Source organism: Diabrotica virgifera, chromosome 8 (genome assembly GCF_917563875.1).
Source record: "Diabrotica virgifera virgifera chromosome 8, PGI_DIABVI_V3a".
Lineage (NCBI taxonomy): Eukaryota > Metazoa > Arthropoda > Insecta > Coleoptera > Chrysomelidae > Diabrotica > Diabrotica virgifera.
In genome coordinates this window covers 183,134,279-183,149,939 of record NC_065450.1, presented here as the reverse complement: position 1 = coordinate 183,149,939, position 15,661 = coordinate 183,134,279, and the positions used below count along the sequence as shown (strand labels likewise).

Genomic DNA, 15,661 nt, shown 5'->3' with positions numbered 1-15,661 from the left:
TTGTCAGCTACCTGGCGGGAGCCGAAAAATGCACGAGTTCAAAAACTAAAAAAGCAACTTAAAACTACTACCATTTTCTATATATTGGGATCTACTCAATGAATTTTGATATTTCTTTTTTTAATTTGTATGTACTTTTGTGTAAATTACAAATATGCAATTTGTCTAGACATTTAATAATTAATAAACAGTCTAATTTTTTAAATAATTTTTGAAAAAATAATATTTTCTCAAAAATCCATTTTTTGTAATAATACTATCATTATTAATCATAGAAAAAGTTAAGGTATATTTTAATGAATAAATTATGTTCAATAAATTATTATTTAATAAAAATAATTTATTTATTAAAATATACTTTAACTTTTTCTATGATCATTAATAGTATGATAGAATTGATTCAAAAAATGACATAACCCAGACATCCAAAGTGAAAGTTATCCTCGAACACCAAATTGTTCTATATCGTCCATTATAATGTTCAGAAAAAAGGTACACTTTTTGAGCGTCGGGTTTGGGGGGGGGAGGGGGGAGAAGCGGAGAAGTCGGTAAATTCGTAGTTTTTTACGTTTTTCGTCAATATTTCTAAAACTATGAGGTTTAGCATGAACAACATTTATACAAAAATGTTCTACAATAAATTTGAAATAAAAAATGTCCTATACATAATCCTTCTAAAATGAACGATTCCAATGTTACGGAGGTAGTATAGTATAATTGGTCCAAAAAAAGGCCTAACCTAGACATCCAAAGTAAAAGTTTTCCTCCAACACCAAATTGTTCTATATGATCCACATATTGTTCAGTAAAAAGTTACACCATTTTGAGCGTCCGGTTTGGGGGGGAGATGGGGGAGAAGTCGGTAAATTAGTTATTTCTTTACGTTTTTCGTCAATATTTCTAAAACTATGTTTAAGCGTAAACAATGTTATATACAAAAACGTTCTACATAAAATTTAAAACAAAAATGGTCCTATCCTTAATTGTTATAAAATCAACGGTTCCAGAGTTACGGAGGGTGAAATGTGGAGGTTTTCGATACTTTTTATATTTTTTAGGCAATGGAAGATGATTTTGGGTGGTGAGGTTGACGTTTAATTCTTCAAGGGATTATCACTAACATACCATCGGCCACTGAAATAGCAAATCCTGTTAAAGAAAATTTATTTCAATCAGTAAAAATATTATAAATTGCTCAAAAAATATAAAAAGTATCGAAAATCTCCACTTTTCACCCTCCGTAACTGTGGAATCGTTGATTTTATAACAATTATGTATAGGACCTTTTTTGTTTTAAATTTAATGTAGAACATTTTTGTATAGAACATTAAAGCATATCTTTAGAAATATTGACGAAAAACATAAAAAAACTACTAATTTACCGATTTCTCCTCTATTTACCCCCCAAACGGGACGATCAAAATGGTGTAACTTTTTACTGAATAATATCTGGACCATATAGAACAATTTGGTGTTGGAGGAAAACTTTTACTTTTAATATCTGGGTTAGGCCTTTTTTGGACCAATTATACTATACTACCTCAATAACTTTGGAGCCGTTCATTTTAGACGGATTATGCAGAGTACCTTTTTTGTTTCAAATTTAATGTAGAACATTTTTGTATAAAGGTTGTTCATGCTAAACCGCATAGTTTTAGAAATATTGACGAAAAACTTAAAAAACTACGAATTTACCGATTTCTCCCCCCTCTTCCCCCCAAACCCGACGCTCAAAATGGTGTGACTTTTTTCTGAACATTATGTAGACCATATAGAACAATTTGGTGCTGGAGGATAACTTTCACTTTGGATGTCTGGGTTTGGATCTAGTTATACCATACTATAATGATATGATTAAGAAAATAGGTATTTGGAAAAAAATAATTTTTTCAAGAAATGTTTAAACATAGTAGACCCTTTATTAATTAATACATTTATAATAAAATTGCATATATGTAATGTATGTAGAAATTACATACAAATTAAATTGTTAATAATTAAAATAACGGACGTGAACTCTAGACAGGACACGGGTAGGTTTTCTTGCTATAGGTCTACAATAATTAAAAAAGTAGTCAGCTACCTGAATATTTCAGTTATAATGAAAATGATGTAACAGTGTGAAATAGCTTCAGTGAAATAACAGTTAAAAAATAACGGCTACTGCTATCGCAACACATTCCTATCTTATACTAGTGCAAATTGCAAATTATACATAATCATAATTTTTCATTTTTATATAAAACATTCTGTGTTTATTTTCACCGGTCAAAAGTGAATTCATACCATATTGTGATCAGTGTGATTTTTGTTCTGCTCACTTGTGTAAAATATTATTTTTTATAAATTCTATGTTCCTCATTTTAATACATTTCTTATTTAAGGGACCGTTCAAGTATTACGTAACGCAGGTTGGGAGGGGGGTCAAAAATCTTCAAAAACTGCGTTACGTAGGGGGGAGGGGGGTCAAAAATCTTCAAAAATCGTGTTACATAATACTTGAACGCTCCCTAAATAAAAAATTCTGCTTGCATTTTTTTTCGCAAAAATGGTACATGTTTGAAGGGCGGTTACTAGAGAATTGCCTAGGGCTGCAATTGACCTAAACGCGGCCCTGCTTATATGTATACAAAATACTAAGAAACTATAATAATATACGCCAGGAAATAATAATAATGACTAACTGTAGCAGACAGGAATGTCATAATTCGTACATAACAGGTACCACAGTCTAAAAATAGATTTTGATAACGCGTAGTGTAAAACTACTTGGAATTCCACATAATAGACTGTATTTTACTAAACATAAACTTCAGAACATATTTTTTATTCGTAAAATATAGGGATTTTTTTTTATTTCAAAATATGAGGATATCTAGAATGATATTAAAGTCAAATAAAAAAATAATGAGTTAAAAATTGAAAATACTTTTGAATTTATTAAAGAAAAACCTAAGCTGGTGTCCAAATTTACCCCCCTTGGTCATCCGAAGGTTAAGGAACATTCTGTAACATTCTAACTAATTTTGTAATATGAAAGTTGGCTACAATTTTTGTGAATAACTTTTTGCTATCCATTATTATAGCTGATCTACTGAGCTCTATCATACTAATCAATTACCTTGTATACAGGGTGTAACAAAAAGGCAGATCATAAATGAAATCACATATTCTGGAACCAAAGATAGTTCGAATTGTACATAACTTACCTTAGTACAAATGTGCACAAAAAAAAGTTAGAGTCCTTTGAAGTAACAAAATGAAAATCGATTTTTTCTAATATATCGAAAACTCTTAGAGATTTTTTATTGAAAATTGACATGTGGCTTCCTTATGGCAGGAACATCATAAAAAAATAACAGTGAAATTTGTTCACCGCATAAAAATTCTATGCGGGTTTTGTTCCCTTAAACGCCTCCAAATATTTGTGTAGGTTTTAATTAAATTATTATTGTGGTACCGTTAGTTAAATGGTACCTACCATTAGTTAAACGGAATATTTCTAAAACTTTTTAGGTACCTCTTAGTAATTTTTTGATAAACCAGTTTTTATCGAGATATTTTGAAAATTTGTAAAATTCACCACACATTCATTATATTATTACCAGGTCTGTATAATTTTACTTAACCATTTAAAAATATGTGGTGAATTTTACAAATGTTCAAAATATTTCGATAAAAACTGGTTTATCGCAAAAGTACTGAGACAAAAAATTTTAAAAATATTGTTTTTAACTAATGGTATTGGAACGCACTCAAAAATTTGGGGGTTTTTAGGGAACAAAACCCCCATAAAATTTTTATAGGGTGCACAAATTTCACTCTTATTTTTTATTAAGTTGCATTTTCAACAAAAAATCTCTAATATTTTTAGTTTTCGATATATTGGAAAAAATCGATTTTAATTTTGTAACTTCAAAGGGCTGTAAGTTTTTTATGTGTACATTTTGTACTAAGGTAAGTTAGATTTGTGATTTAATTTATGACCTGCCTTTTTGTTAGGTAGGTACAACTTGTATAAATATAACTAAAGATAAATTGTTCCACCAATACTTTGATCTAATCTTTTTTGAAAAAAAAATCAAATATAAAAATATTGACGAACCTTTGCTCCCTTGGATTCTTCTTCGACTAGATTCATATCACTTTCAGTTAAAACTGAACTTGCTTCACGGTTGTGTGAGGTAACTCGAATGAATCTTCTGGCTGGTGAGAGCGTTAGACGTTGCCGATTGTGAAAGGAATTGACCAACAACCATAAGAACGACTATAGGGGGTATCTAGTTCCGTTTTGACACTATTTATTTTGGTGCCGCTATTGTATGCGGTCTACCCTAGGAATGCGGTCTACCTGTGCATTTGTGCAAATCCTGAAGGATTTGAGCAAAGTAATGAAATACTAAACTCTTGTAGAAAAAAATATTTATTCACAAGTAATAAAACTTTGGAGGAAAATATATAAAAGGAAACTGAAAAAAAATTTATATGTAACCTAATTATTTACAAAAGATTACAGCCTAATAATTATTATTAAAGAAAAAAATTATGAACATTGATTTAAGAGTGAGAAAATCAATTATTCTAGCTTAAAAAAGTTATGCATGCACCCCAACTAAGAATAGGCACCCCACCCCACCTTCGCGGGGGGTCATGTTTGGTGTCATTCGATATATTTTTCAGAAATATTGAATACGTGTATTTTTTAGTTTTTCAATCTGATGTTCATTTCGCGAAATATCACAGGTTTCGTATTGTATATAAATGTAGAATGCAGTAGGATGTGGTTACCCATACTGAAAGAGGTAGTCAATAGAAAGAAAATACCACGATTAGTAAGTCAATAACATATCGAGTTAGTACATATTTTATATTTTAGTATTACTTATTGTATATCTATGTATTATTAATATTATTTTTAATTTAAACATAGATATTAAGTCAGAATTTGGTATTAGTTTTTTAAAGTAAATTAAATGTAAGACCAAATACTTACGATGTCGGGATAGTATCACGAGGTTTTTTCCTGGTTTTCCCTCGTGATTTACTATGGAATCTCTAACGCGAGAATTTTACTGTCATCGTTGCATTTGGTTGTCTTTTTAAAGACAGATCACATGCTATGATTTTTTTGTGACGGATATTCTTGAGTTGGGATTGATTTCATGTAATCGAATGAACTATCTTTTAGTAAAGTCGTCCCAGGAACGCAACTTATAAATATTGGCGATATCATTTTAAAGTCTTCTACTTTAAAATGTATAATATACGTCTGAATTGCCAATATAAATGAGTCAGATTAAATAAATTATTAGAAGAATTTTTTTACTTAGCAACAACATTTTTGTTTAATTTAGTAATATTTTGTATTTTGACAACGGCACCCGATTTGGGCGTCGAAACGTTAATAAAATTATTTTTCAATTTAATTGTGGCTTATTTCCCATATAAATAGTTAATCATAAAAATGCCACAAGGAAATAGCTTCAGAACAACATTTCGTATGTAAAATTTTAAATTTACCTTCCGTGGGTTTCGTGTTTGGTATCATTCGATAGATTTTTGAAAAATATTAAACACGTATTTTTTAGTTCTTCGATCTGACGTTCATTTCGTGAAATATTCGGTTTTTTTTGTGAAACTTTGTGATCCGCCCATTTCCTTACGCCCCGCTCAAATCGTCAGATTTTTTAAATATACACTGTTTTGCACGTATTTTTTAACTTACCTTATCTAAGGACCGGTTGTTCGAACGCTAATCAACAATGATCATTATCAAATATTTAATTACTGTCACCAACTGTCAATGTCAACTTTGTTTGGGTTGCTGAAAACATAATTGATTACAATTATGAAATTACTTAATCAATTATGTTAATAATTGTTATGTTAATTGATTAACTAATCTCATAATTATAATCAATTATGTTTTCAGCAACCCAATAAAAGTTGACATTGACAGTTTTGGTGACAGTAATTAAATATTTGATAGTGATCATTGTTGATTAGCGTTCGAACAACCGGCCCTTAATCTGACGATTTCGAGTATTTATAAGGTTAGATTTTTTTCGGACTGCCCTTAACGAACTCCCCTGTATTAAGAGCCAATATATGGTAGGAGTACATTTACAGGGTACAAAGTTGCTCCACATGTGATAATCTAACGCGCTCGAGTAACTGCAAAAATCCCCGCTTGGAGTTCCGTACCATTAACATTGTTTTATTTAACGAGACGATTTAAAAAAAAATTTGAATTTTTTGGGCGCCAGTCAGGGGTGTCATGGTGCGGGAACGCGCGGGAACGCCGTTCCGGCACTGGTTAAGAAAAGAAAAAAAATAAATAGAGAATTTAGGTTTTGTAAACAAAAATTTGCAGTGCGTTCCGGCACTGCTAATTTCGCCATGACACCACTGGCGCCATTAAATGTTTTGCACACAGGCGCTACCACATGATACAAACAAAATGTTTACTAAATAAGGTTGCTTTTAATAAAATTTCAATCCCAATTGCAATCTAAAGCCGAGTAATTAATTTAATTAGGTATTATGTAGTTATAAATATCGAGCGTGAATTTTGGGCAGCTGTTTACATGTTGACAGAGTAATACCGGGTGTCCACTTATATTTTCCCCCATTTTAACTGCCTATAACTTCTAAACGACTCAAGATAAAAATAAGCGGTTTTCGCTGAAATGTTTTATTTTAGTAAAAGTTTTGTTTGAATGAATTGAATTTTTTATATCGCTTTTAAATAAAGAATGGCGGATTTTTGAAAAAAAAAACGTTGACTTTTTTTATTGAAACATCCTGTATATTTTTTTGTAAATTGAAAGAATGGCCATTTACCTATCCAGCGATATAAAGTTTTTTAAAATCGGTTGTCAAATGTGGAAATCACATAACATAATATCAATTTGCTTATAGGTCTGGATCCCGCGTATGAAAAAAAAAGTTGATTAATAGCAAGCTGAAAATTTGTAAATAGTTTAAGGGTGTCTAGTCGGACAAACTTTGATATATGGAAACACTGAAACAGGGGAAGTTTTAATTGTGGAACAGGTTAAAAATTTGGAACGGTCAGACCACGAAAATGTCACATGTATTTTGTCCGACAGAACTTCCAACTGATTTGTTACCCTTTCATTAAATTCTCATGCAAAAATCAGACTGCTATTTATCACCTGTTATAATTCCTGTCATTTGACATGTTCTACGTGTTCCACTCATTAAAATGCCCATTTGGTGATAAATAGCAGTCTGATTTTTGCATTAGAGTTTAATGAAAGGGTAACAAATCAATTGGAAGTTCTGTCGGACAAAATACATGTGACGTTTTCGTGGTATGACCGTTCCAAATTTTTAACCTGTTCCACAATTAAAACTTCCCCTGTTCCAGTGTTCCCATATATCAAAGTTTGTCCGACTAGACACCCTTAAGCTATTCGAATTTTCAGCTTGCTATTAATCACCTTTTTTTATACGCGGGATCCAGACCTATTAGTTATGTGATATCCATGCTGCACCTCTCATTTTAAAAATTAATTACTCAGTCATTTGACAACCGATTTTAAAAAGCTTTATATCGTTGGATAGGTAAAGGACCGTTCTTTCAATCTACAAAAAAAATATATTGGGTGTTCCATTAAAAAAAGCCAACAAAGTTTTTTTCAAAAATCCGCCATTTTTTTTCATAATTGAAAGCGATATAAAAAAACTCAATCCATTCAGACAAAACTTTTACTAAAGTAAAACATTTCAGCGAAAACCGCATATTTCTATCTTAACCCGGTTAGAAGTTATAGGCAGTTAAAATGGGGGAAAATATAAGTGGACACCCGGTATAATAAAGCAACAACTGATGATACTATGGCAAGACTATGTATGTAGGTACTACTTTTAATGAAAAGGTTGGCAACGTCGGTAATATTTATCCACGAAGAAAGTACTTTCTACAACACACTGATTCAATCCACGATACCGCGTAATGGCGCTACGATATTAATTAATGTCAAATTGTCCGAAAGTAAATCATTGCGTCACACTGCAACAACTTTGTAATGGGTTTCATTGATTGGCATCATGCAATTTCAAGAATGATGAGCATGCATTGATTTAGTTAATGTCTTCATAATTGACTCTTCTTTTAACGTTAATACATTATTGAATGAGCAGCTTTTATTTTATTTAGCACTCTAGAAGAGTGAAAAAGTTATAATACACTTTCTCTCCCTAATTATATACAACACTTTTTTAGGGTCCCCATTTACAAAAAGAGTAGTTATAGTAGGTAAAACTTAAGTAAAATTTTGCTTTAGAAATTATAGTATAGTGGAACCTCGAAAAGTCGGATTAATCGGGACCGCGGATGATCCGGGTTATCGAAAATCCGGGTTAGCCAGAGAATTTGGTAAAAATTACTAAAATACGGTATACTTACAGATAAACTCCATTATAATTACAAAAACATGAAACACATATGCACAGTACATCTAAATTACTTGTATACTACAGTAGGTATTGTTCATTTATTGGTGAAAAACTCAGTCGAACTGAAAAAATGTTTGATTTGTCTGATGAAAATCGGTCCAGGTTAACCTGACTTCCGGGTTATTGGAGGCCGACTTATCGGGGTTCCACTTTACTTATAATATTCGCCTACAAAGTCCCTTTGGTATTAAGTACGTTAAATTGAAATATGAGTGTTGTAAAAACAACCTAATTTTAAGGGGTAATTCTACCTGAAAAAATAATGTCAGTTTGCCGAGAAAGGGGGTGTTGAATTTTTTCTTACAAACTGACGATTTATTTATTTCTCTAAAATCGGTTGAGATATGCAAATGAAATTTGGTGGATTTTAAGAGGTATTTATTGTGCATTTTTGATATACAAGAATCTTATGTTCAGCATTGGCGCACATAAGGGTCATATTACTCGTGTGCGCGACAATGGTGTATAGAATATTCTTAATCGTATGTCAAAAAATGCACAATAACTACCTCTTAAAATCTACCAAATTTCATTTGCATATCTCAACCGGTTTTAGAGCGATAAATAAATCGTCAGTTTGTAAGAAAAAATTCAACATCCTGTATCTCGGAAACAAAGCATTTGCGAACATATGTTTATAAAGCAAACGGTCATTATTTTTTCATGTCGAATTACCCCTTAAAGTTTGTGGTATGGTATGTTAAACAGTAAATGGGTAAGTTCAATTAGTTACCACTATAAACAGCCCGGATTAACCGATAATAGTATAAAAGGCCCGGTTTCAGGTAAAATTTATTTTAGGCTTTATTATAGGAGTACCGTCTAGTCAGTGTTAATTGCAAAAGACCAACTCTGTCTACCTCGGTGGCTTATCGCTCCGGGTGGGTCTTAACAATGGGCCAGGTCAGATAAATTTAATAATATTTACGACCGCACTAATTTAACTCAAACCATTTACTGTTGAACAAACCATACCTAACTTTTTTATTATTCAAAATAAGCGAATGAATAAAAAAACATAATGTTAAGAACAGCTGAAGGTATAGTTGGGTTTTTATTTCAGTATTTTATAAATGCTAGAATATTTCAGAGGATGATACGAACTTTGAGAAAAAAACACATTTTGATTGGTAAACCCGGTATACAATGAATATTTATCTGTTTAGCAACAATATTATTACAGCGATATAGTTAAAGAATAAGGCTATAACAAATTAAAAAATTATTTAAATGGGACAACAGGTTCAGGAAATGAGAGACATCAAAAATTACCCATTTTTAAGGTGAACGGTTAATTTTGCCGGTGAGTGTATTTAAAAATTGTATTGGAGAACTCAATTCTCAGTCACAACAGAAACCCTACAAGCACTTTAAATGCATGGTTTCCCATTATTTAACCTTCGGATGACCAAGCGGGGGAAATTGTGACCCCAGCGTATGTTTTTCTTTAATAAATTCAAAAGTATTTTCAATTTTTAACTCATTATTTTTTTATTTGACTTTAATATCATTCCAGATATCCTTATATTTTGAAATTTCCTATATTTTACGAATAAAAAATATATTCTGAAGTTGATGTTTAGTAAAATATAGTCTATTATGTGTAATTCCAAGTAGTCTTACGCTAATGACGTCGACTATGCAAAGTAACAAGACACTTACTTAACATACACACTACACATGACACTAATACTCATGTTGTGACTGGCTGATTGACATAAAGTCCATGCCATAAAAAAAGCGTCATTTTTTTATTAATTGTCATTTTTGACATTTGCCCCCCCTTGGTCATCCGTGTAATAAAAAAAGGTTACCTCTCATTTACATGAGATTTGCTATACGCATAGCTAACATTTTAAAGAAAAAAAGTGATATTGTGCCGATATGTGCTTTTGCCATGGGGGTGAGTTTCATCCCTTCTCGGGGGTGGAAAAATATACGTCCAAAATAAGTCCCGAATAAGATAAACTGACTAATTCTAAGCAACTTTGTTCTATCGAGTTTTTTCACCAAGTCAATACTTTTCGAGTTATTTGCGAGTGAACATGTTCATTTTTCAACAAAACAAACACGATTTTAGACACATTTTTACGCAAATAATTCAAAAAGTAAGTATTTTATCGAAAAAACATTCTCAGCAAAAATATAGCTTGTAATAAAGTGAAAAAAATGGTGTATGCATGAAGTCTCTAAATCTAAAAAAAAGCAGAGTTATAGCTAAAGAAAAATAGGTTCATATTCGCCAAATTGCAAATAGAATATTTCAACGTGAAATAACAGAAAAATAAAGCAAATTTCGGAAAAAACTCATTATAACTTTTTTAAAGATTTTAAAAAGCTTTATTTACGCTTTTGTAAATAAAGATTTTAGCATGAAATCTAAGCAAGTTACGCTCAAAATACAGTTGGTTCCTTTTGTTTTGACAAAAAAAAATCGGGAAAATCACTCCCTAATAACCAACTTAAATGAAATTATTCGTTACCGCTTCACAGCATACTTTATTTATGTTGTGTCTATACGATCTGTAACTTTCGTAGATTCAAACGTTCATTATTTTTGAAAGCAAAATGGTTTTAAATTGTAATTAAAAAAAAATTATTTTGAAAAAAATGGGTTTTTTCAAAATAATTTAAAAATTATTAGGGGTACCAAAAATCTCAAACAATAAAAAAAGTCGGCGTTGCTTTCTGAATATTTTGAATTTTTTGTTTTTCTGTAAGACAAAGATTGGTTAAGATTTGGTGTTTCTAAATTTGCATACACTCGTGATTAGTGACTCGTTGAAGCCTTTTCAAAAATAGGAACTTTGAACCGATGAAACTTACAGATCGTATAACTAATACATACACCAGTAAAGCAACTTGTGAAATGATAACGAATAAGTTCATTTGAGATGCTAATTAGGGGTGATTTTCCCGATTTCCTTACCAACAAGAAAGGGACCAACTTTATTTTGAGAGTAACTTGTTTAATTTTAATGCTAGAAATTTTCTTACAATACAAAAATTAAGATTTTTTTAAACACTTTAAAAAAGTTGTAATGAGTTTTCCCTAAGAAGTATTTCATTTATTGGCTATTTCACTTTAAAATATTCGATTTGGAATTTGACGGATATGAACCTATTTTTAATTAGCTGTAAGTCTGCTTCTACAAGGTCTAAATATGTAATACATACACCATTTTTTTTATTCTTTTACAGGCTATATTTTTGCTAAGAACATTTTTTTCGAGAAATTACTTACTTTTTGAGTTATTTGCGAAAAATCGTCTAAAAACGTGGTTATTTTGTTGAAAAATTAACATATTCACTCGCAAATAACTCGAAAAGTATTGACTCGATGAAAAAAGTCTATGGAACAAAAGTTGCTTATAATTAGTCAGTTTATCGAATTCCGCACTTATTTTGGACGTATATTTTTCAACCCTGAGAAGGGGTGAAAGTCACCCCCAGGGCAAAAGCACACATCGGCACAATATCACTTTTTTTCTGACTTGTTATCTATGTTTATGCCAAATTTCATATGTTAATTCAAGCGGTTATTTCATATTTAGAGCTTTTGCAATATTTTACCGTTAAAGAACGCTATTATGGAAAACCGGTTCAAAAAATGCATTTCACGAAAAATTAGAATCTTTGATCTTTAGTAACTTAAAAAGTATAGATTTATTTCGATAACTTGGTATTATAAAACAAATTTTACTTAGAATTTGTCTCTATATCGATTTGTGGAGTTATTTTTAATAAAATAATTTTCACCCCCGAGAAGGGGTGCCATCCACCCCACGGCAAAAGCGCAAGACGGCACCATGTTTATTGAGATATCCTCTAACTACTCACCAATTTTCATGAAAATCGATGGAGGTTTAACGAAATCAGAGGTGTAAACCTTCTAATGCACTAGTGACTGCACTAAAGGCAAGGTTGTGAAGACGAGCGTTTTCAATAAAAATGTTCGTTTGTCCGAACATTTTTAGTTTAGGTCTCGTACATACCAAAAAATAATAATTTAAAAATAAAAATCAACCTCTTTCGGATTCGAGATTTGTCTCCAAATTCGCCAATTCTCGAAAAAATGAATTTATTCCATAATTTTGCCCCCCACTGTATATGTAATTAAACAAAATAAAATATTATCCCAGGTTTTATCGTTACTTACTAATCCAACCTTAAAAATTAATAGTATAGGTAGATGATCCGATAAATATAAGGTCGATTTTCACCTATTTTGTTTAATGGATAAAAATTATTGGATATGTAATTTAGCAGCAGGTTAACAATTACAAAAAACAAGGGTTGCCCGATCTAATCTTGTTCTAACTTTAATTAATTAATAATTAAAAAATGAGATTTTTTTTTATAAATTTAAAAACACATTTTTCGATCCGGGCAGATATTATTTCAGATTTTTTGGATCATTCTAAACAAAAAAGGTCGTTTGTAATTTTTCTATAAAGTTGATCGTTTTCGAGTAATAAACAATTTAAAACTGAAAACAGAACGACAGATGACAATTTTCAAGGCCCAAAAACACAAGTATTACTAAAAAATATAATTTTTGTCATCGTCAAGTAAATAAATTCAAGTTCAAACCTTTTTCTATCAGGTGTCGATAAGAAGTTTAGCCATGTTTTATTCTAAAACATATTTTTTTAATTGTTAATGAGAAAGGTTTCTTATGGGGAGACGGGAATAAACAACTAAAAACCAATGTTTCAAAATGAAATTAAGTCCAACAGTTATCAAGAACTGATAGAATAAGGTTTGAACTTGAACTTAGGCACCTATCTAGTTCGTAATTTCAAAAATGATATTTTATAGGTACTTATGTTTTTGAGCCTTGAAAATCGTCATCTTTCGTTCTTTTTTCAGTTTAAAATTGTTTATAACTAGAAAACGATCAACTTTAGAGAAAAATTACAAAAGACCTTTTTTGGTTAGGATGATCTAAAAATCTGAAATAATATCCGCCCGGGTCGATTTTTTTTAATTCGTAAAAAAATGTCATTGTTGAAGATATTCTTCTTTAGCGGCGAATCGATTGAGGGTAAAATTTGATTGATCCCCGCGCATGCGCACACCGACAGTATGGTATTAGTTGTTATACGGGCTCTGATTGGGTGTTGAAATTTTGAAATGATCGGTCAATAGGGCTTTTCATCGATTGTCATTTGTTTCGAGCTTCTGTCATATGTTGTATAGTCTGTGTATAATATTAATATGCACGGTTTATACGACATTTGACAGAAGCTCGAAACAAATGACTGTGATTGAAAAGCCCTATAATTGTTCAATATGGAGGTTATCGGTAAACAAAAATATTGTATAATATTAGTTTTTATTGATGTGTGGACAGAAATAAAATAAAATTTATAATAATTATAGTGACTTTTTAAATAGTTTTGAAAATCCGCAGGTACGTAATTCTAAATGTTTTAGTTGGAAATACCTAATAGTTTCAATACCTATCTATTTGTAAAATGTAAACAAAATAATGTAGTTACCTATTAGTAGGCAATGCTTTAATTTACATATCTGATTACGAACAAACTTTCTACAAATCTTCATCTCATATATCGTTTTCTTACTCTATATTTTGTTGTATTTTATTTCGACAAAAATCAAACTAATAATTTTATTAAATTCATATAAATTTACGGTGTAAACGTTTAGTTTGTGTATATTCCCACATGACGTATACGAGAGTTTGGTGCAGTTTGAAATGGCGTCAACTTTCGTACGGCGCGGTAGACGTGAAGTGGGTTCAAGCCCCAAGCAAGTTATTATTTTTTTATTTTTTTTATAGATTTTATGATTGTAAGTATATTATTATATAATTTTTGAAGATATTCTTCTTTTTTGAAAGTGGTAGATAAGAAAGTTAGTTTGATTTTTAAATAAAATAAGTACAAATAGCCTTTTAAGTATATTTACTTCGTTTAAATTGCCTATTATATAATAGAAGAATATCTTCTTACGTGCGTACAAAGTACACACACATTATTTTTTAATTATTAATTAATTACGGTTGAAAAAATAATATATCGGGCAACCCTTGTTTTTTGTAATTGCTAACATGCTAAATTACATATTATCCAATAATTTTTATCCAATAAACAGATAGGTGAAGGTCGACTATCTTAGACTATAATCATAATCAATTCAAATGTTATATTATTCTAACGGCTTAAATAAATTGTTTCTTACAACTTTCTTCTATGCAGTTTCACTTAAATTTATACAAAAGCATATTATATTAATTTGGCCAAAAAAATGGCACAAGCCCACTTTCTATATTGTTCGTTAACCTGTAGGTATGCACAAAATATAAAATTATAATACAAATTATTCATAACCGTGAAACTGACCTTAGCAATTTTTTCATCTTTATTTTCTTCTTCGACTAGATTCATATCACTATCTATCATAACTTGGCACCTAGTTCAAAAAACTATTATGGAATAAAATAAGGTCATTTTGGAGACGTAAACTAAAAGATACTTAATCTGAATTTCATATGCATAACGGTATCCGTGTATACGTATACGCAGCAGCAGGAAGGGATCCGATCGTGTTTTGATTTCACCTTGTCTTTTTGTCACCCACTTAAGATGATTGTCTTCTTTGCGTCTTTACCTCTTCATGGGAATTGTTATGTTGGTTGCCTAGCGCTTGGCTACAGTCATAAAAGTAGACGACACTTTTCCAAATGTATGTACAGTTTACCAGCGGCGCGGCGGTTCGTGGGTTAAGTACTTAGACGAGGGCATTTAGCACAAAATAAATCGATTTTTAAATACAGCACCTAGATATTTGCAGTTTTTTGCATTATGTTCAGGATGGCGTCAGGAAAAAGTCTACTATTCAAAAATGGGTGGAAATGCATAAAGTGCATAAGTGCACAATGTGCATAAAGTGCATAAAATGCACCCAAAAGTGCATATAAACATGTCAAAAACAGTATACTAAGGACCAAATTTTGTTATTCGTGAGTGTTTTGAAATCACTGAACACGAACACGCCATCAGAACTGACCCCCGGAACACCTGGTGCCCAAGGTCACTGCAAGGGACGTCATCTTCTGGAGTTTCGACGGTTTTCGGCATTAAATTGATGCAAATGGATTACTCATGGGTTTTTGGGGCGCTTAACACGAATATGCCATCAAAATTGACCT

General features: G+C 31.1%; 1 protein-coding gene across 3 annotated transcripts in view; it reads right to left on the bottom strand.

Moving 5' to 3' along the window:
- LOC126889632 (probable tubulin polyglutamylase ttll-15) overlaps window positions 1–15,014 on the bottom strand; it is a 63,538-nt gene extending 48,524 nt beyond the window's left edge. For 2 of the 3 annotated variants that reach the window (XM_050658115.1, XM_050658117.1), the window contains exon 1: window positions 14,853–15,014. In XM_050658115.1, coding sequence (XP_050514072.1) covers window positions 14,853–14,912 — 60 coding nt within the window. In that variant the 5' untranslated portion in view covers window positions 14,913–15,014. Of the gene's footprint in view, window positions 1–4,105; window positions 4,240–14,852 lie in introns of those variants that run through there. The other variant, XM_050658116.1, reaches the window with a different exon arrangement.
- Window positions 15,015–15,661: the final 647 nt, after the last annotated feature.